Raw genomic sequence first — 23,554 nt, 5'->3', positions numbered from 1 at the left:
GGTGTTTTCCCTGCCGTGTACTTACTGTCAACGTGCTTGTACATAACCAACGTACTCTCTCTCAGATGCTTTCACTTTTGAGATGCTTTTCATAATCCCTGACATTTAAATCCTCAACTAAAAGGCCTCTTTTTAAAAACCCTACAAATTCAACTTAGAATTTACTTCACGGATTGCAAAACTTCAAACTCGGCATTTGTAAGCCCTAATCGTGCATGACCCGAACTACATACATACTACGTACGAACATATTGCCAGCTCCGGTTGCTGGAATCCTGGTTTTTGTAAATTTAGGAGAAACCTCTTTTTAAAAAAAATTAAAGGAAATCTATTTGAGAATTCAGTACATGTAGTTTTGAAATTGTTACGAGATTTTCGACTTTTCTAAGCTTTGGTGCATTTTCTAAACCCGTGTGCATCCTGGAAAAGCAAGTTGCAATGAATGGCATGGCATGATTTTGGAGTTGGAAGTGCAACTGGATACGTAGGTATGCCCCATTATTGACGCTATCCTGCTGGTTAATCAAATTGAAAGCTATCCATCCAGGGTTTACATTTCATGCTTTCACTCTATATGATGAGTGAGTTTTCAAGAGAGGAGGATTAGGAAATTGAGTTGTTTGTGAAGCAGTACATCACATCAAGGCCTGGAGGAGGCAGGAGTGGTGGTGCTGCTGCTGTAAAGTGGGGGTTCTTTCATTCCATGGAAATTGATCCATCCCATCATTCCATGGTTCACAAGCCTCTTCTCGTTGGCCAAGGCTTGGGTTTGATTTCGTCATCATATAAATTTTGTTTTCTGAGTCCATGTCACGGCCAAACATTTGCCTGTTGAACTTACTCCGCGTAGGGCGCAGGCTTATGTATTGCTTAGCGAGAAAAATCGTTATTTGCAACTCTGGTGTCCTACCTGCAAGTATTGGGTTGGCTGCTGCGATGTTTGCCTTATTGTGTTGTCCATTATGAGGTCCACACAGCGTATTTGCCAAGATGGATCCCATCTTTCCTCCTCCGCTGCTCGGGTTATTGTTCGAAGTAGAGGCTCGAGCGAGATGAAGAATACTTGGGACTGCTTCTTCTAAGCTGATTTCCATCCCCATTTTAGAATCTGGAGGCTTCTTACGCCTTCGTGGTACGTTCTGAAGTCGCGATGACTCCATCTCTATGCCATTGGTCCCGTTGCTATTCTGTTGCTGTTGATTCTGCTGACTGTATGCCAGGAATTGCTGGAGGGATTGGTGGTGATGAGGATTGTTCCCAAAGTGACCATTTTGACCGGTCGGTTGCTGTTGATGCTGCTGCTGCTGCTGTTGCTGCTGTTGGCCTTGTTGGCTTTGATTGTTGTTACTGCTGTGGCTTATCCCGTTGTTGTTGCTGTTGTTGGACGGGTGATTGGGATGATTTGTCGCCCGATTTGGTTCTAGGATTTCATCTAAAAGTGGGTCCAGCTCGAACGGTTCGTCACCCAATTGCTTGACCCAATCGTCATCGTCGTCATCCAGCGTGGAAACGAGACCGTTCAGATCTGCCTGCGATAATTGGGAGAGCGTGGGGAGTTCGGGTGCATCTCCAGACTCGGGGTGACCAGTTCCACCACCGCCACCGCCGCCGCCTCCTCCATTGTTCATGAAGTTGAAGGCGGGTGCGGATGACGCGGCTTGGGGGGAGACGCTGGATGGTGGGGATGAGCTTGAACTGACGACAGGTCCACTTGTAGAGCTCACGGTATTGTTGGTCACATTGGGGAAGCGAAGATGATGGTGACTGTGGTGGTGGTTGGAGGGGAATGGGCCCAAAGGATGGTGACTACTGTTGCTGGACCCGTGATTGTTCCCTCCACCGCCGCCTGCACTGGTGAAGCCGGTGCTGCTCGAGACGAGACCTCCTCCTCCTCCTGGACCACCCTCCTGAAATTATCAACAACAAGAACAAGTTAGTTTATGTTATACATTGGGATTGAATTATTAATTGTGAAGTAATTTCACACAGAAATATCATAATTGGTGACATGAACCTGAACATAAAGACACCGCAAGGTCAAATATACATGTGTAGTAAGTAGTAGAGTTTGAAATACATACGTCCTGTACATAGTAATATTGTTGCATATAATTCGTTATGTTTGGTTGATTTACAACCGTAGAACTAAAATACATGTACATTGTCTTCTAACATTTGCTAGCAGGCAATTCAAACTGTAAAATTACTGTGGATCAAAAATTGGCAAAATTTATAAAAAAAACAAAGTCATTCAGGTTGAACAAAATATTTCTTCTACATGCAAGTAATTAAATCATGCCGGCTTAGGAATCATAGTTTGCGAAATATTCATAATAATAAGAATTGTAAGGCTTTACTATGTCAGTTGTTAATGAGTTTGCAAAAATATATCCCAACTTGGCGAACAACTTAAAAAGCTCTCTCATCTGTAAAACCTTCCCCGTGCATTAGCAGAATTCCTTTATGGAAGGAAATAATTTGTGCTTTATTAAAAACTAAATTAAAGCTCGCAACATTTTCCAGTTTGACATAAAATGTTTTCATAAAGTTAAACTCCTGCCTATGAAAAGATACGAGGTGGAGTTCTGCGTTGAAGTTGAGACGGTGAAAGGATTGAGTTTTGACGGCCCATGCCCACTTTCTCCTATGTATTTCTACTTGTTTTCACTGTCAACTGCTATGCGGTACAAAACCTTGCGTGGTTTTCCTACTTTTGAGAAAGCGTGTCACCCTTTCTAAACATTTATGATTCAATTTAGGCGTCCTAAAAGGGCAATTAGCTGGAGAAGTTTCCACCTCCAACCACCACATGAAATATTAATTATTCGACGTAAAACGTCAAAATTTTATTACGACACTCTCGGCTTAACTCCGAAAACTCGCCTGGAACCGAAAAAGCGTGTCGCGTAAATGATTTTTTATATGCACTCTCACGAAAACGGTTAATATAAACGAATAATATATTTCCAGGTGTTTCTAGTATTTCTTTTATACTGAGCAAGAATGTCATATCATTATAAAAATATCAAGCGATTAGAATTTTCATGGTTTTAAACAAATTTTGTCAAATTGCATGCAAAACTAATTATTTCAATACTTGAAATAAAAATATATATTTTTATTTAGCAATGTCCAAATATATTTTATCAGTAATTTTGAAAATCCAAGTATTTTTTGAGATACATATGTTGTATGTATGGCATAAAAAAATTCTGCTTTAGGATTTATAATATTTTCCGTCCTGATGACGTTCGCAATCGAGATCGAAAGCAGCTTGACACCAATTAAAAAACAATCAAGTTTTTCTCATTTGTACATCCATAAACAATAACTCTCCCTATTTTCTGCTATTTTATATCCCTATCTAAATAATAATAAATACATACATAATTTAGTTTAATTTTCTGATCCGAATGTTTTCAGCTAATTTTACTCGTGTGATTATGAGGACAAAAAAAGCAATAAAGTTTGTCAGTTTATTAAAAACTTGCTAAAAATACTCTATTTTTACAAACTATAAGATCAACTAGGCAGTCAACAACTATTTATTAATAGTGAATATGCCACCCACTACTTCGATTATAAGTTTTATCTCGTACATACATAAATAAAAAAATCTGCCCATCCCAGGAAAAGTTTTTTATGCCCTGCTATTAATGTGACAAAATTAATGCCAGAAGAAAGTGTCCTTGTTAATTTGGGAAATGCTTTTCAGTTTTTATTGACTCATAAACATGGCTCGAAGAGTCCATCTCCTTATCTGAGAAACCCATGCCTCATTCAGTAGCAAAAAATGAAATTCTTCTGGCAAGATCATCTGTGAAAAAACTAAAATATCGAAAAAACGAGATCGAACGCATACTAACCAACGGGAACCTAATACCGATTTATTTTGGACGAATTACGAATCTATCAGTATTTTAAATACAAAGTTTTATACGGTATCGAGTGCCACGAGAAGTTGAGACATGCCCCACGCCAACGCTTTGTGACTGCACCACCAGCGCTCTCTCTCTCGCCGCTGGTGAACTACGGCTACATTTTGCTCAACTGAGGCGAGAGGGCGCAACGTGGACTGAAATCTATTTGCACCACGAGGCGTTTGGTCTCATCTCACGTCGTCTCAAAGCGACCCACGCCATGAATAATGCTCAAAGATTTTGATTATTTTATATAAAAATATACTGATTTTCAAGAACTTACGAGGCAGGAGAGGTCCATGAGTTTGCTGTCGTTGTCAGAGCACCAGAGCAAGTCCTCGTCGATGAAGGCCATGTCGTCAGAGTCCTGAAACCCACGCGGGGCTCCAGAACACGACAAGGACATCGCTTCTATGTTGATGTCCACTTTGATTTCTTGCCTCGCCCACTCGTAGCAAAGATGTTATCCTTCTCTATCTCTCCCTCTTGGCTTGGAGTGGATACTTGTTGTCCTTTTACTGTGATGGATGAGGGGTGGTCACTCCGGCAGGGTCCCGGAGCTGTCGTCCTGATCGGTTTCTTTCATATTGGTGAATCAGAGGGTAGACTGGCTGGCTTTGGGTTTACATCCCGGTCTCGGGCGAAGAGTTCTACAAAAAGAAACAAACGATTGTTACGAGCTGAACCGACTTGTGGTGAGTATTTAGCAGCCCAGCAAACAGGGGGTGGTTGAGGAGGAGGTGAAGTGTGCTAATAATAATTAATTGCAGAATGTCGTCGTACATATTGTTCCCAGAGAGGTGAGCACATCAGGGACGAATAAGCATATATGACACCATGGCACACCACCATTGCACCTGCCCTCTTAGCATGGACGATGGACTCCTTCCAAGAATCCACGACTCAATAGTTTACATTTCATAATCAAAACTTGGCCCAGTAATCAAACCCATGGTCGTCGTGTGCTTCTTCTGGGCTCTGATTAATGGTCCAACTACTTGGACAAGGTATCCGATAATTTCAATACTTCCTCCTCACATGTATGCGTTTGAATATTGTGTACAATATTTAGCCGTCGCGTCCCCTCACCACGCGCAGAACCCCCTCCTCTCTACAGACTTATTTGCAAGGTGCAGGTTTAAAATTTTGTGCAGTTTATAATTATAGATTATGTACAATCAATGCCGGCCACGTGTTCCAGCACCTTCTTAACTACTTATTATTTATACTACCCACGTACCACCGCAAAAGGTTTGTTTTGCAAAGTTCAAATTAATAGCTCTGACCACAATCTCGCATTTCATAAACATATCTTTTATTCCGTTTCACCGAATTTTAAACAATTTGTATTTCCATTTGATCATCCACCACATCGTAAAATAATAACATCCATCACCATGAAACCTACGCCCGATGCACGCACATTGATGATCAGTAAAAATCAAACCTAATTCAAATTGTTTCCAGTTTCTCTTCCTTGGAACCCAACTTGAATCAACTTAGATAAAAGTCAACCAATCCTCTAATCTAATCATGGAAACTTTTGTCTGTATCACGGTGAAAGTAAGTAGCTCAGAGGAAAATATCGGATCGATACGATGCCCACAGAGACCTTTCGAAATGTGAACTGGATCTCGCAAGTCATTACTTGAGAATTTTTTTTATCAAGTTGACTCCAAGTTTCTTCCAAGGTATAGAATGTATAGGAACCTATTCTATATAGAAAAGCTATCAGTTTCCATTTGAAGAATTGCATGTCCTGATTTTGTAATGCCCAAGAAAACCTAAGCAGCGTCAACGACCCCATCACCACTGTATTCTCGGGAATTGGTCACGCTGCATAAAAATGATAGATCATTTGCAGATCATTTGCAACGCGTGATGATGAAGGTACAATAGGACCTGGAATCTCGAACTTCTTCTTACGTGAACTAATCAAAGTGACAATGAAATTTTTATAATAATTGCCGTACTGCACAATGACAAGGAGTCTGACAAACAGGGAATGAATTTCGAAGCAGGTGACAAACCGTCAGCCAGTTGATGTGATTGACTTTTCAATAAAGCGTTATGAAATCAAACGCGCGGTACATGTGAGTATTATTATTAAATCAAATTATTCATATGAAACGGTTCGTTTTTCGCCAGATATGCCCACGCTTGACTGCAGTAACGAGCAATTATTAGCAATTTCGGTTGGTAGGAATTATTACTTGCATCCTAGTTTCAAAAGTGAAAGTAAGTATTCGGGTAATTTGAACAAGTAGAGTTCAGAATAGTGGAAACTTTGAGATATAGTAAAAGTTCAAACACCTCTCTTCCAATAAATTCTTCACAACAAGTGCTTAAATAACTTTCCTATATTTTTATGAAGTCGTAAAAAAATTAAAAGTTGTGTACTTTTTACTATTCCGTAAAAACAGTAGATATCAAAGAAATTGAGACTTTTTGAAAGGAATAGAGAATAATTTCATGTGTGATTCTCAACATATAGAAATGTAACCTGTCACCTTTCTACTTTTTTTACAACTTGATCCTGTCTTTCCCCCACTCGTGCATCTTTAATGTTGAGTCATCAAAAGTGCAATTTATCAAATCCAGTTTGAGACTGAGAGTTGAGTTAATAAACAATGGTTGAACTGCATATTACATTGTTCCAATGCATACATATTACATTTGTTATGCTCTGCTCACTCATAGTGTGTGTGTACGTATGCAAATCGCATTAATGCGAGTTAATGAAGGTGCAACATGCCAAACGGCACACACATTGTAAAGTTCGTCAACTCTTCTCTACACAAGTCAGTTTTATGTGCATAATGACCACGGGATTTTTTAAAACAAGATGCACAGCTCGTTACCATTAAACGACCACGTGGTAGCTACGCACCCCCAGAGGAAGGCAATGACCCCACACCACCTTCGTCTCAAAGTGCATCAGATGCAGTGGAAGTGAAGAACAACAATGCAAGGGAAGAAATTCGCCAACCAACAACGTGCTATCTCTGTATGTGTGTAAATATGTAGCTGATTTGCACCACTCGCTATCGGTCACATCTCACTTTCCCTTCGTACCTATGGGGGAATCATTCGCATTGCCTTGTGTGTGCTAGCAAGTTTTTAAACTCCTCTGGCTCTTAAGCACATGCCATTTCGTGTAATATCTAACTTTGCCATCGCTGCTGCAACCTTTTGCACGAGCAGTTCCTTAAGAAGAGACTTGTAATAGTGCGCAAAAACTGTCGCTCTTTTTTTGCCAACAATGAGACTGTAATCGGCAAATATAGTCGAACGTCCGGCCTTACCAACGTTAGGATGATACGTTATTATGAACAGTGTGCTCTACTCGTGGGATTTAAAAAATACGGCCTGTCAATATTGAGCGAATTTCTAAAATATCTATAAAAAAAACTGCCAATAATTTATGATTTATTTTAACATTTTTTAAGCTTTACTAACGCTTATATTGATAGGAAATGGGTGGATGGATGTATAGTATACGTATAGTACAGTTCGCAAATTGTACACTTTTTCCTTATAATAACATTGGCAACAATTATTCTTCCGAGGTCATGTCATTACGATATCCCGATTTTTATCAAATTTCACGTGTCAGTAATTTGTATCAGCTTCCTAAAACAATTGTGTTTGCATGCCAATATTTTCAAGACTCTTGTTCCATCAGGAATAATAATAATAATAGCATCACAACGTTTATAATTAAGAATTACTTTACAATTTTCAAGATCCTGATCTCAAAAGAAGTTGTTTAACATTGAACTACACTCCCAAGTAAGGTCTTTAAGGTTTCTCAGAATTGACATTCTTCCACTTCATTCATTGCGTACTAACTCGTGCAACGTTGTGTTATTAGGAAATGTAGTAGTATAAGTACAAATATATGTATGTATATATCGTATACACACACTTGTCCATAAAAGCTGACTATCGTATGTGCATACATATCACGTATATCTCACATCATCTCACTCACTTTGACTCCAAACAGTTAAGGTTACCAATTCTTGAACGCACATGGAGTCGTAAAAAGTGCATAAAAAGTAAGCAACATCAGCAGTCAACAATCTTGAATCATTGCTCAACTAATGGCTCAAGAGAGTAGTGCTCTGCTGGTAATAACAATGAGTAAGGAAGTGGCCTTGGCTATGGACCTTGGTTGCTTGGTCGGTGGGACCTTAGAATGCGCACAAGTTCAACAATGCCCTCATTGGATTGGCATGGCAATAATTAATAACTCATGAACACATACTCACACAGCATCTCATCCAACGTAAGAAAGAGTGACGTTTGCTGCTGCTGGTGAATCAGAATCATCAGTTGTATTCGCTGCTGTTGAGATAATGGTGAGCCTTCAACGTGGCCTTCGACGGAGAGTGAACGTGGTGAGGCCACACTCACCTTTACCTTCATACTCCCAACCAACTACCATTCTCGTCGGCATTGAACAACAGTATTCGCATCTTATTATTACCAATATTCGCAATCATCTCTCGACATGTGCTCAGAAACAAAATGTCGATTAAGTATGGGCAGGTCTGCCACCAAGTATGACTTTGTGCATGATTTACGCGAGGGTGGGGAGAAACAACCCGACGTCGACAAAAGACCTCATATCATTTATCCCATCGATACGCCATAGATGGATTGTCGACATGAGCAAAATTTCATTTTTCCACTCATTTTCCAATAATTTAGTCACAACAATGACTAGAAAAGCAATAAGTTGATACTGATTTTTAACTGTATATGTATAGAGACGTACATTTTTGTGTCAAAGAATAGGATACAAATTTGAAAGAATTTACAGCTCACAATTGGCAACCATCGCACACATTTGCAGAAAAGTATTGACAGAATTGACACAAGTCGAAGGACGCGATTCCGCATCCTAGGTCACCAACACCTCCACGTATCTCTCCGTATCAAGTTAACATGTGCCAATACCTATGTCCCGGCGATATCGGAATGCTAATCATTCTACATGTGTAGTAGTTTTAAAAGCGTGTATCACATCTTTTATCAGCCCATTTATACAAAATTCAGTGTTAAAATCAAGGTGGATTCCTGTTCGATACGCACAGTTTTCGTATGCCTCGAATAATCCAAACACCACTCGTCATGCTTAATCACTGTTTACGGAAACTCAGCATATCAATTCTTTTCGTGATACATGTGTGTAAAGCATATTCATGGCAATTTTAACTCTGCTACTAAATAAATTTGTACATTTTCACCAACTGCGAATACATGTGTAGTTTTCCCAGTGTTCAGGATAAATTATGTTGTTAAATGCACACAGAGCTGCCTACATACAATTGTACAAATTGTTTCCCTTTAAAACATGAGATGATCACATTTAAATGCATAATTTGTATTATACTAAAAAGTCATGATACACGTCCTTCATCACTCTTCCGCAACTAAGTGGCTAAATAAAATGTTAAGTTCAAGTGAAAAGACGACTCCAATGGTTTACCAGTCGTGCATATGTATGTACATTATTTGCACATACTAAAAACTTCAAAGGGCTCAATCACGGTATATTCTATACATTATGTAGCAGTTTCACAGCCACAGTAATTGAAATAACATTGAACAAGCCCAAGACTCAACGTTTGCGATTTTCATCATTGAATGCTCATCGCATTCTCATCAGCCTTGGGAGTCACGAGCAGCGATCAGTTTGCATGTGTAGCGAATAACAAGTATCAATAAAATTGTATTAATTTTATATATAACAAATTTTGGGAGATAAAGAAGAAGAAGAAATCTTTGAAAATTATATACTCTTAACTTTTTGGTCAATTAGATTAATTTGCTCAAGAGTTGTCCAATTTCTTGAAATAGATTGGTTATAATATGCAAATGTGTGGTCGTATAAAAAAAGATATTATGTTTTATCTATTTTTATCTGTATATATTTTTATACTTATTTGCGAGTAATTGGTCGCATAGATCATTTCATTTGCAATTCATGTTCCTCAAATATCAACACGCCTCTCTTGTATCAGAACGTAAAATATGTATCATGATCTCGTCCCACGGCGTGGGGAATACCTACCAACGTTGATCTGCCATGCGGCTGCGGTTAACGATAGTGACAAGATGAAAGGAAAAATAACCAAGTTCTAAAAATGAATGAGCTTGTGGTTTGGGATCCAACCAAATGTATGTGATACACGAACGACGATGGTCGGACAATGCCATAAATAAAGAGCATACCTCTTCTGACCACTAATCAAAGCACGACATGTATACAAGATAAAATAATAATTGAGGTGTACGATGCATATCCTGTTCTTCTTTTTGGTCACATTTTTATATCCTTTTTATTTTAATGCGGTAAAAAATCTTCCTTGCCAAGACATATTTTGTATGTATGTACATACATATTTATAAGAACGGTGTAATTATTTTATTGAAAAATTAAAATTAGAATATCACTACATTTTACAATTTGCCAAAACAACTTGAAATTAAATGTTCAACTGGAGAATTGACATGATAAGGAGAAAAATGGGATAAGTGTGTATAAAAATGTGATTAGTTGAGTTGTTTACAAATCTTTTGATTAAATATTTGCCCTTCTTTGATAATTAGTTCGTCTCAAATTGCACGTATACCCTCAATTTGTCGAGAAGTGTATACGTAATCACATATACTTACTATGCATATTGGCTACGCAGTCCAATAGATTGTGTACGGAAGCATTCATCACAAGTCATAACATTACATTACACACTTACTCGCTCGTAATTCATTCCATAATTTAGAAACACACATAAATCTGGTCGAGTTAAGAGAGCAAATAGGGTTTTCACATTCACCCAAATTTACTTAATTTACTAGACAAATAAAATAATATGCATCATGAGACACACATTGCAAATACGTGATTACATACTTGCCGAGAGAAGATTTGAAAGAGGAAAAGAAGGTGGTGGTGAATTGCTCCAGAGCAGAAAGAGAGATAGGAAAACCTGTTGTGCCACCAGTTTGAATTTGCAAGGATCCCGTTACCTGGACGTCTCATCCAGGTAGGAGAGGAGAGGGTGAGTTCAGTGGAAGAACGACCGCTACGCCGTGCACACACACCTCACCACAAGACCCAGAGTACCGGTCCAGGTGAAGCCTTTACCTGCCTCCAGTCTCATCAGCATGCACGCTCGCAGTTTTTTTTACAACCACAACTTTTACAATTGCCCACCACCACCACAAACAAACCCTTTTGTTTCATGCACAGATTGCGGCACAAGGCTAACAATAGTGGAGTGGAGTGGCATCCCAAGGAACTTGTTCTTGCTGAATGGAACAATGCGAAATTTTGCGGAAGGATGAGATGCGATGCTATTTATAAAGACACGATATTTTAATCTTTCTTTGGATAAGTGACCTTGCTTTGAATTGGACATAATTTGCATATAGCCTCAACACTGAAATAATCATGCATTTTTCCATTGATTCTGCACAACACAAAGAACAAGTGACGATATACAATCCCAACCTGACTCTTTTTTGTTCTTCCTATATATATTCCACATTATCCATCCATCACATGTATCGACAGTGTTTATTATTGTTGCTCATCAAGTGTTATATATTAATTGTCCAACCATGAACTAAGAACTCTCAACCCAAGTACAAGTTTTATTATCTCCATAAAACGCCAATTTTATAAATCTATCCCCCTCTCATGCTAATTCTAAGTACTGGAGCAACTTCAGAAATAGTGAGCAACCACTTACCAAAATTGGAGGTTACTCTTGTGCTAATTATACACAGGCATGAATAAAAATAAGAGTTGTTTGGTACACAACAACTAAACAACTGGCGGCCTTGCAGCAGAAGCAGCAGATCCAAAATCTGCTCATTCATGGACAATGATGACCTCCATAATAATAAGCTGACTTGGCTCGGCTGCTTATTTTTCCATTGTAACCTCGTGTTATGATCTGGTATTGATGATGATGATGATGAGCCCACATATTTAGTTGGTTGGTCAGTGATAAAAAAGACAACTAACCGAGGCTACATTGTATTCATGCATATCAATTCTGCACATTTAGTTCATAATATTAGTGGATCAAATAATTATAATTGCCGCAGTCGGTCCTCGTGAAACTTTTAGCATGCCGGCAAGTAAGTAGCCTTTAATTTGCTACCGCTGTTGGTTTGCCAATCTCTGTTAATGAGTAGTACGTATGACCATAGCACAAAATGAATATGTACATAAAACTTGGCGTGACAATTGTGTAAAAAAAATTTTGTCAGATAATTGTATAGTTATTAGAAAACCGAGTTAATTTTAATTTTTGCACGACTCAGAATTCTCACATTTGCACTACATGCGAGGACGAAAGCATTTCTTTTTACAATTAGTCGTGAGGGAGATGAAATGGCACTATCAACTATGCAGTTTCATTAATTCCTTATTATTCAAAACTGAATTTAAGAAAAAAAGATTGCAATTTGCAATCAAGAGTTTGTTTAGGGACAAGCAGGCAAGTTCGTGTCACAGGTGTCTCAAGTAAAAAGATGGGAACTCTTCCGTTATGGAGGAAATTGGGGTTTTCGAACAGGTAGAAATTCTGCCTGTGGCCTTTTCCTCCGTGGAGTGATGAGAAAGGGTGGTCAAAGGTCAGACGAGGGTGGGAAAATGGGCAAGAAAATAACGAAATGCACGCTCGTCCCCTGAACTGGTTTGTCTTTCTTTCTTTCTTAAGCCTGAGAGGAAGAATGAGAATCTGGTGGTTTGTGGTGGTGGTGCGGACTGGTTGAGGAACTGCAGTGAGACTCGACGTGATATAATAATGCATGGAAAGTGAAAAAGTGGAAAAATGCGAGTGAAACTGAGAGTCATTGCCCTCCTCAATCTCTCTCAAATCTCGTGAAAAAATTTAAAAAACCACCACCAACCATCAAGTCTCAAGAAGTAAGTAAGTAATGTTGCTCGTGGTGGTGTTGCTGATTTTGCTATTATCAATGCACTACTGGCAACAAGTATAAAACTAACTCTTCATTTGTCCTCCTCCTTCTTCTCTTCTTCTTTTTCTCGAGTAAAAAGTAATGCTCAATTGGTTGAGTTATATGTTGTTATGCCATGCTTGGAGCTTTGTCATGGTGAATTCGACTTGGATTTGGTTTGCCAATTTAAATTAGAAATCACCTTCCCATCCTTACACACTTCCTTACCCAACGAAGCAGTTTTATAGGAATTTGACAGTTTTGAGCAGTTTAGGGTAACGAGAAAATGCGATTACGAGTGCCAGGCAGGTAAATGTGTGACAGTTTGTTAATTCAGAACTAAGTTATGCTAAGGTAAGTTTATGTGTGTATGAAAACCCCTTACTGCTGACCGAATTGATTTGTGTAATAGTTTGGAAAAAATTAACAAGACGTGTATCAAATTGTGCTATTAGATTCAATTCTTAGCAGTAGGGCAGGTCTGCACAATAGAGCATATACACCCGATTATGATCCCGACTACCTACCACCAGATACTCGCACCTCTTCATCGTCATGCAATTTCACCGTCATAAGTTTTGTGTAAATGTGATCTTCGTCGGCACATCTTCTTCTGGGACGACCAAGAATGGTTCTTGTACTACATGAAAGAGTCGCTATTTTTTACGTATCGGGAGTAAAATCTGGGCATCTTCTCGTTGTTGTTGTACCCTCAGAGATACTGACGCAGATCGCTTTACGGTAGCACGTAGGTCGGCGGCTGATGTTGGTGGATCCTGGCAGATCGAGAGTGATAGTGACTCCGCAAAATCTGGGAGTTGGAAGCCGATTGTTTGTGCCGAGCAACAATTGGCGTGCAGAGTTTTAGGCACCCATTCACTCCTTCTTCTTATTACCTTATATTTCTTATTACGACAAGAACCAGTGGATTAGTTCAGTTGAGCATTGTTGAGCATATAAAAATAATAGGTGCTTATATTGTGTGCAGCTCAAGTGAGTGAACTCACGAGGTTTTTGACCTAAAACTAGGCCACCTTTACTTTGCTATCCGCCACCTTTACCTTCCATTCACCACACTGCACATCTTACGACGGCTTGCATGCATACTACACTTCCTTCCTTCCTTCCTTTAATGCACTCGCTTCAAACAGTCCCGCGCCAGGATTTCGAATCAATTCGAGGCATCTTTAATGGACACGTGGGTAACGCCGTAAATTGATTCCAGTCGGGATTTTTGATGTCGTCCAACTCGATGAAGCTATTGTATTGATTTTATCATCCCTTAAAACTTCTCGCACACGAATCATCCTACTTCTTACACATGCGATCAATTAGGGTGCACATATTCGAATTAGATCCATTAGATCCTGGGACGTGTCACGCATAAATTGTCAAGCTGACAGGAGTGCAGAATTGGACAGGAAGTATGTACACAATCCACTTATTCCAGTTAGCATGATTAATTAGCAAATATACTAAACAATCACTTGTTCATCAATCCGTATGAATATTTTATCCCGTAAATTAATTGTTGATATGCCAAATATTCGCATGCATACAAACATAGCTCTCCGTCCCTATCACTGCTATGATCTGTCTACATACTACGTACTGCATACTATTTATTGTTGTTATCATAGTGTTATGATGACGACTATCGATACGTACGTACTTACTTATACGCAAGCAAATAATAACAACGCCACCACCAATAATACGTTATACGTATGTATGTAGGATAAGTGTAAGGATGCCAAAAAAAGAGGTAACCCTTGCGCGGACGGATGTTGACCCCACCAAGAAACAGGAATGAGAGAATAATCAAAATTGTTAGCAACATCCACAATTCAATTGTGACCACAACAACACGCTCAGAAAGAACTGATCTCACCACCACCACGTAACTTGCGTTTGCTTATTTACAAATTATGCAAGTCTCGACCAAACAGGCATACTAAACACGTACGTAGATTCGAAGAGCCTCTTCGAATCCCTTAATTGCGAGTTAATCAATCCATTACTTCCCCGTCAAAGTATACATACTGATTTATAGCTGAATAATAATGGAGATAAAAAAATGTCGGATTTTAATACTTTCAACATCTCAATATACCATTTTTAACAATTCAAGCCCACATAAAATAACTGCACTGCAACTTATTTGCATACTGTCCAAAGTCTGGCTGACTGACATTCTGTACGTTCCAAAAGAAAATGTCCATATTTGTACTGAACAATAAAAAGATAGCACTAGTACTGCATATGTACGGATTTGTCTCCACGGTACTAAATACCTGCACTTATTACCTGTGTGAATCACCAAGTATTTACATATTATCCAAGCCACATAATAAGTATACATAAACACACCCAAGATATTGTTGTCTTTTTTTATTGCATAATAGAAAACATTCGCGGTCATGATTTTAAATCTCTTTAAACACTAATTAACCAGCCCAGTGTTAGATAATTTCCCTGTTCTTATAGTTATTAGATAACAATGCAGTGAAGCAAAGTGAAGTGGAAGTAAAGGAATTAGTGGTGGGTATAGCTGAATCAGATTGAATTACACGCACACAGTGTTATAAAATAGTTGGAGTGAACAGAATTTGATTCTTTGCTTGCTTGGCTTCCCATCATTCAGTTCAGTCAGGCTACTTACATACGAACGCCTTGCTAGTAAGTACTTTGATGGACTAAAAGGAGGAGAAGAAGGAGAAAGTGTGAAATATTTATTTGGATCCTTAATCCCTGGCTCGTTGAGTCCTTTGTATTTCGTAACAATGATGCATTGGGCTTTTTTTCCTGAAAATGAGCTTAAACTGAAGCATTTGGTTTGCTTTGGTTTTGCATTTTATGTAATTTCGAAGGGAACTTTAAAAGAGATAATAATGTGACTAAAGGAACCAGTCCTCCTCTTACTCGAATACATATCTACTAATATTATACACATGCATGTATGTATGCAGTATATGGTGCATAATAGTCGCAGTCGTCGTCGTCGTCGTCACTGTTTGGACCTACTCAACCAGTCTCACTTTCTACTTGGTTGTCACCCCCAAGAAGAAGTAGAGATGGATACGCAGCAGCTTATGCAGAGCTCATTCACTCAAAAGTGAAGTCATACATTATAATAATACCTCATAGCTGCTGCTCCATTATTTTGGCGTAATTGTAAAACTTATTCATGACTCGTTATATTCGAAATATTGGTGGTGTGCAGTGAATGACAATGAGATTGGTTGGTTGGTTGGCTATGCTGGCTGGCTGTAAGTAAGTAGGAAGGAAGGAGCATCCCTTTTCTTAAAGAGGAAGGCGAATATTGGTTGTGGTTTCTGATTCGAAAGCAATACATAATCTTGTAATAACGCGTAACAACCAGACGCAGGCCTGCATTATTCCACAAAACCTCCAAGCTAGTTATATCATCATAATTGTATTGTAATGGATGATATAAAATCTCGTCAAAAATTTGGGAAAAATTATAATGACCGAGTCACTATTAATTGGGTATATTTAAGAATAGAAAATTATGATGCACAAACAAGAGTAGTTAAAAGATTCACGATTCAGAGTTTCTAATTTATCTTAAATGTGGAACTTATAATTTGGTCGTGCTCAAACAATAATAATGTTGCGAGTTAAATGGTGCGGAAATTTGCAATGATAAAAGAATGCTCAGGTTGGTTGGTACGGATTTGATCAAAGATATTAATGCTGAATCTGAATTTCTTTCAAGGACATTTGCAATACTTTTAAAAGCTATCTCAACTCAGAAATCAGACCACAGAACAGGTGACAGCTAGGTTTTTAATAATTGAGCAGTGTGAAACCTTTTACAGGTATTCGACAGAAAAATACAGAGAGTGAGAAAGAACTGAAAAGTCAAGGACGAAGGAGTCGCCGTCGTCGTCGTTGTCACTGGAGGAAATTTCCATAATGTTAAAATTTAAAATTCTATTCTATTTCTGACACAGAAAAATGGGGAGGATAAATTCTTATCGCAAGATGTTTGAAAGAGGGTTAGTAGGATTTTCTTGTCCGTGTTTCATAAGTGAAGAAGAATATCTTGGACGAGAGCAAATGCTGATTGGTTGTATATTTATATTATGCGGATCGTATCTTGAAATTTTTTATAAAAATTTCACACTCATGTTTATTGCAATTTTAAATTTTAAACGCCAAGCTATGATCGTTGTTAAGAGATGTAGATTTTTTCAAGTTTAAGATTTCAAACCCATTTATGAACATTGATAGTTAGTATATATTAACTAATACATGGTGTGACCAGTCCACTCCCTCTTGCACATGCTTGTGAAATGATTTTGTAGTGGGCATTATTTGCCAGATTAAGCCTGACTCGCATTTTCCATTGTTCTGGAGTGTGCCACTTTTTGGCAGTTTCCCAACCATTGTTTTAAACTGGCCTGGTCACTATGCATTGTTGAAGCAATTATTGAAGCCTCTTTAAATCGAAGCATATTTACAAACAATTATTACTTGGAACAATTTTAGAAAAGTGTGTCAAATCATTGAAAAATCGCCACGACCGACCCCAAAGTCCTCGTTTTTCCAGATCAAGAGCACCATAGGTCAAAGATTACTTCATTGAGCGCGTGCATGCATGCAACGTCAACATTTTTTCATTTTTCTTTGAAAATAATCATTTCTAATAAAAACGATCAAGGGCGTCCTTGAGTCATCTGCTGTCAGTGTATAGGAAAGTATATCCAGTGAGAATGACAAACGACTATGTATATATTGACTCAACTGAATAAGGGTTCTTGCCCTTCAAGACATTCACAAGGCCGTTGCAAAGGCATTAATTTCAATCTGGAGTAAACAACCAAAAAGGTCAACAATCCCAGCAATTCTAACGGGTTACCTTCTTTGACAACTGATCACATAATGGACGTATTTATTTATAGGGGGAAAATACAGTACAAATGATCATTGTACGTAGCCAGGTTTAGGTGGATACGTATTAGCCATTAATTGCCTAGAATTGTTGGAATTGAAATTTGAAATTGAAATTGAAGGATGTGACCAGCGGGGAAAAGTGTTTTAGAGAGACTACTACATGCTAGTACTACAACTGAGGAGTTGAACTGACAGATGTAACGTAGTTAGTGAGGCTTCACAAATGAGTAATAAAATCGGGACAGAAGTTGGGAATAGTTTGATAATTGCTGGGCGAAATAAAGGGTGGATGGACGGACGGACGGACGGAGAAACACCCGGAAGGTATCCGTCAAAACCGAAATGATGAAACCTGGTGGACGAGATTTGACTTGATGCTATGGAGGCGAGGAGGTCTGTGGTTGGATTGAGGCCTTTGATAAGGTCTTGTCAGTTGCACATGTGAAGAATGCACTTAATTAACCGGACTTGTACACTGCTCTTTCGAACAACCAGTTCGTGTGGGATGCATTGTGTATGTGTGCCCTGGAATTAATTAAGCCTCACCTCACCTGCAGCCTCCTCCTCTTGTCCTCTAATCAAAGTCAGATATCATCAGTATTGAACTGAACCGCCGTGTGCCACATATGTACAACATGGGTTTTCAAATTCTGATTTTACAAATTATACAACAGATTCGCAAAACTAAAAGTCAAAGAGAGCAGAATTGAGAGAGTGCATATTATTCAATGGGTGGAATTCCTGAGGGTGAATTCCTCTTTGGTTTGATGATGGTCTCCTCCTCGTCGTTCGTCGACGACCACCCCGTTCACCAGGCAGGTAAACGCCACACAAACCCCAAGCTATACAAAAATGATGACTCAGAGGCCAGCAAATATGTTCCACTTTGAAAGTATTCATTATTAGTGGTGGTCAAAGCAATGAATGTGAAACGGTTGCAATAAATGATAACCAGGTTCAAAATTCAATATTTGACCACGTACAGAGAGAGAGATGCTACATGAAATGTCAGAAACCTCGAATTGTATTTGATACAAAAGTGAGTAAGAAAATTTAATTAAAATTTTGTGCAGTCAGTTGGATCAGAAAAACCATAAATAGCATTTAATATTTTATCACTAATTAGTTTTGTGTCCTATTTGCCAACTCATTTTATTGAAAAATGGGTTAAACACGCTAGAATTTTGTCATAAATGTAGCCACACATGCTTCATCATGTGGATTATGACAAGAAGGCTGAAAAGTCGGAAAGCAATTCCAGCCAATACAGGTACCCGTAATTCGAAGGATATGTACTTTATTATAACGCCTGCGACAGATAAGTCTCAGTTATCTTTTCATTGAATTCAGACAGTTTTGATCATGGGAAATCCTTGAATTTATGCTTCACCTGCACACCAGCAACCCTGTAATGCAACTCCCATTTAAAACTTGGGCAGAATACCTCATGCTTCAAAAATCCGAACAATGTTTAATAAACGGTTCAGCATACAAATGGCCCCAGAACGCAAATACTTGGCATTGCCATGCGTTCACACCTCACATTTCACAAAAGCCTTCCTTTACTACACCATTTCATAGCGTTCTATTTACACTCTGGAGCATTTATCTAGGATGAGGCAAATCTTGTGAATGATTCAAAAAATGTGGTGTGAAATATATCTGGGTTTTAAAAACACTAGATCTGCATGAGAATGCACGTTGTTTGCGAATCGGATTACTACGAGCGGCAGAATAAGTGAAGAGAATGAAAGGACGATATTATTATGATGGCGATAATTGGCAAGGATAAAATCTGGACTGGAGCTGGTGATGACCCTGTAGCTGGAGGACAGGACACGCATCCTTCATAACTCATCATCATCAATATCATCCCTCACATTCGCAACACAAATCTCAAACAACTCTCGCCCTCGCTGGACCACCACCGACTAATGCCAACTTTTAACCACAGAACCACTATTATATACATACGCCATTAAATACTACATGTGTACATGCCATTACCATCACCATTTTTGCACTCTGCTACATAACTACACTGGAGCCAGTGACCCACTTTCCAGTGCGTCTCAATACATTTTACAGTGTGTCTGACTAATGATAATTCCACTGACAATGACACTCGCCAGGTCAAAGTCGCCGTCTGTCCAAAATCAGCATCTTAATTGCAGATATAATTCATCCGCAGATGGAAACATACTTTCGTGTCAAGGGTCAACTTGTAAGGGGTACTTTCCTGACCTTCTCACACGCAGCAATTAGCGAAATCTATATTTTATGTGGGCTTGTAGAGATAGAACTGTTATGTATGTACGTATGCCAACTTTTTTTTGTCCCGCATCATCTCCCATGAGTATTTTTTGCCTTCCTGGAACGTCCTTAAAACTTGACATTGCTCACAGTAACTGGCAGTTATTCAGATTTTATTTATTTTTGCAGAAGGTGGATTTGCGTAAAGAGTGTGAACAGCAGAGGGGTGACCTCGGCATATTGAAAATAAGAGAAAACGAATAAAACAAGTGTAGCTCAAGAACGCAACAAGTGGCAGCGTGGTGGCAGTATCAAGTGTATGGTTGTGATTACTATGGTGTGAGAAGAGCTGGAAAAAGATTGCTGGTCTAGATGACAAGGTCGTATTGTTATCCAGCTGAATCAGAGCAAGTTGAGGGTCAGCCACACTTAAATTAAATTTCACATAAAGTTAATACACATAAAGTTTCATTTAAACGATGGAGCTGCGGGTTGTTGAGAATGGGTGATGATTTTGATGATGGCAGAATGTAGTGGTTGGAGGATGATGATGTGGTGATGAAAATTTGTCGTGTGCTTCCATAATGATGAGGGTTAAGCAAAATGCGTGGAGTGTTGACGTTGATAATGGTGGCGAGCAGGAGGGTATAGGATTTCGCTCTACGCCATGATGTAGTAGTGGACCTTGGTGGCAATCAATGGAATAAAAAAGAGACGACATTGAGCCTTGAAGGGCGAGCAAAGTGTCAATGACAGAGTCAATAGTGAGTCTCTTGATCCACCACCAGTCTTATTATCATCACTGCTTATTTATCCATTAGAGACGTTGGCATTAGCATAAAAGACCACGAGAAGAGAGTTCCGTTAGTTAACCAAGTTAAACCACTGGACGATGATGGAAAGTTATGTAAGTAACAAGTTGGCAAACATTGTTACCATTTAAATCCACCGACCTTGGTCCGAGCCACCCAAACGTTTAGCAGTCGCTCATGTTGCTGCCATAATTTCTCAATTATTACATGATCATCGGCAATGATCGCGTAATAATTGTATCGACCAATTCAATTGTTGTTTTTTTAATTGGCAGATCTACATATTTCACCTTTGCATACTTTGTAAGTGGGCAGAAAAAGTCATGTGGAATAGGTCACGATGAATTCTTGCCTCGATTTTTCCATTATGTAGCTTTTTGCTTTGTAATAAGACAAAAACATGAAAAATCATTTTCCAACATTTCTCTTTAAATTCAAATTTCAAACCGGTCACAAATCATTTATTTTTAATATTGCTTCGAATTCTGCTTACTCATCCAATCTTAAACTAAACGCGCATCCAATTTTTTCCATGTGCACATGAATTTCTCGAGATTTCCATCGGAACTGACCGTGTCGAAAATCGTATGCATATGGGCGAAGACGATGCAGAATATTATGCAGCAGGAAGGAAGCGTGTCAGATAAACACAAATAATAAATAATAACAATGATAATACTGATGCAGTTTTTAGTACGTACGTAAAAAAAGCAGCATCTAAGCAACACTCACCTTCGAAAGTAACGTATATGTATTTCCTTTCAGTCACTCAATAATAATCCAACGAGTGATTATTTAACGCGTATCTCTCCACCACCACCACCACCACAACTCCAATACAAATGATGAGACAGACTCGAGACACTTTCACTTGCATATGTCGAGTTATAAGCGAGCAATTGTTTGGCTACGGTAATGTAATTCTTCTCTGAATAGAATGCAATGGCAAGGCTCAGGCCTTCCCTTCAGTCAATCCAATCCTCAATAACACAGGTAGCAGGAGCAATACATATGCAATTGAGTGACTGAGCACTGCAGTGTGTGTGTACAGGCAACAATTTAATGAGCCGAGGTAGCAGTCACCATAATAATAATAGCCTATGCGCCTACCTACCTACCAACACTGATCAAGGTGAGTCTCAGTTTAGACAAAAATGATAAATTTATCAAACTTTCGTCAATAATTTTGACCATATGAGAAACACACGTCAACACTCTTCACAATTATTCTTGAGACGAATCCATCAGATTCCATGAAACAACCATGGGCAGGAATTAGTGAAGTTTCAAATTCATGAATGGAAATATATGTACACGGAAAAAAATGTTGTCCTGCACTTTTTCACATCATCCACCCTGTCACACACTTTTAATTCCAGATAGGATTATTTCTATAAGGTACAAAAATCACGGAAATTTGGGTGGTAAAAAATCACGTAAAAATCACAATTTTTAACGTTTCTCAAAATTCCGAACGTTTCAAAAACGTGTTAAAAGGAAGAACAGGCTCTTCACCAAGTGGGAATTATTATTGTTAAGTAAGGTGAGTTGAGTTTTAAGAAGGCAATGTGCTCTGGGGAGTAAGACAACATTGGTTGCATATGGGGTCAATGTATCCAACTTCTTCAATTTCACTTCACATTGCAAACTAACCACCAACCGACTCGACAATTGTCTCGCAAACCACTTGCAATTCTCACACAATCACTCGTGTTCTATATTTTTCATGTGGTCATGACAAAATAATCAGTTCCGAACAAACGACCTGGACACAATCTTTCAGTATGTCACTAACGAAAGGGAAATTAAGACGGAAGTTATCAATCCCGTGTGTACAAACACAATCCAAAACGTCACAAGTCTCACTTTTCGGTGGGCAATCCCAGAAAGTGATTTTCAAATTCTCACAAATTTTTCAAATTTTTAAAATTTACTTGCATTTTTGATATCACATAATAAGCACGGAGTAGTATTTGTATATTTAATTTGTTTATTTATTGTTCTTATTGCCCGGCACGGATTCACTTTTTAACCCATGATGACAACCCCTTACTTATTTACCCAGGTCGAAGAGGGGCCCAGGGTTTTTTTTTCTTGGATAGAGCGAGATGATATCCCACTATTAAGGGTCCAATGATGAGCAAGTGAGAATTTGGGATGCCAAAGGAACAGATATCCGTGATGTTTATGGGAAGGGAACTGAGAGTGAACTAACTAAACGATTTGACTATACGTACAGCTACACATTCATATTCAGCCTTCTATCCTATTCTCCCATCACCAAAGCAGAAATCCACCAAGGTCTGCAGAGACCAGATTCTCTCTCCCCTCACTGTGCACACACGTATACCAAGTACTTGTGCATATCTGCGTACAAGCTTCCAATGCTGCAAACAAACTTGCAATTCTTTCGCGAATCCCATCCAATCTCCTCACACAAACAATATCTCTCGTAGCACTCGTATTATTATGTGAGGAGTTCGCATAACTAATAAACCAATTCCGAGGCCTGAAACTCACTTCCTATGTTGTGATGCCTACCGCTAATCTTATTTTTCAGTCCTCCCCCAAGTTCACTCAGTAACCTTGGCCTTAGATAGGTCAGTTTTAAGGAGTAATAAAGGGTAGGAGCCGGTGTGAGGGAAGGGTTGAATAAGCAATAAA

General features: G+C 38.8%; 1 protein-coding gene across 2 annotated transcripts in view; it reads right to left on the bottom strand.

Annotated features, from left to right (window-relative positions):
- The window catches only part of LOC110851528 (ecdysone-induced protein 74EF), an 86,901-nt gene that overhangs the window by 48,566 nt on the left and 14,781 nt on the right, over positions 1–23,554 (bottom strand). The window contains exons 1-3 of one of the 2 annotated variants that reach the window (XM_022099342.2): positions 21,623–23,106; positions 4,204–4,570; positions 911–1,907 (exon numbers count right to left, since the gene is read on the bottom strand). In XM_022099342.2, coding sequence (XP_021955034.1) covers positions 911–1,907; positions 4,204–4,326 — 1,120 coding nt within the window. In that variant the 5' untranslated portion in view covers positions 4,327–4,570; positions 21,623–23,106. Of the gene's footprint in view, positions 1–910; positions 1,908–4,203; positions 4,571–21,622; positions 23,107–23,554 lie in introns of those variants that run through there. The other variant, XM_022099343.2, reaches the window with a different exon arrangement.

Source organism: Folsomia candida, unplaced genomic scaffold (genome assembly GCF_002217175.1).
Source record: "Folsomia candida strain VU population unplaced genomic scaffold, ASM221717v1 Fcan01_Sc006, whole genome shotgun sequence".
Lineage (NCBI taxonomy): Eukaryota > Metazoa > Arthropoda > Collembola > Entomobryomorpha > Isotomidae > Folsomia > Folsomia candida.
Note: the sequence above shows the minus strand (reverse complement) of the source record. Positions and strands in the feature narration are given on the sequence as shown.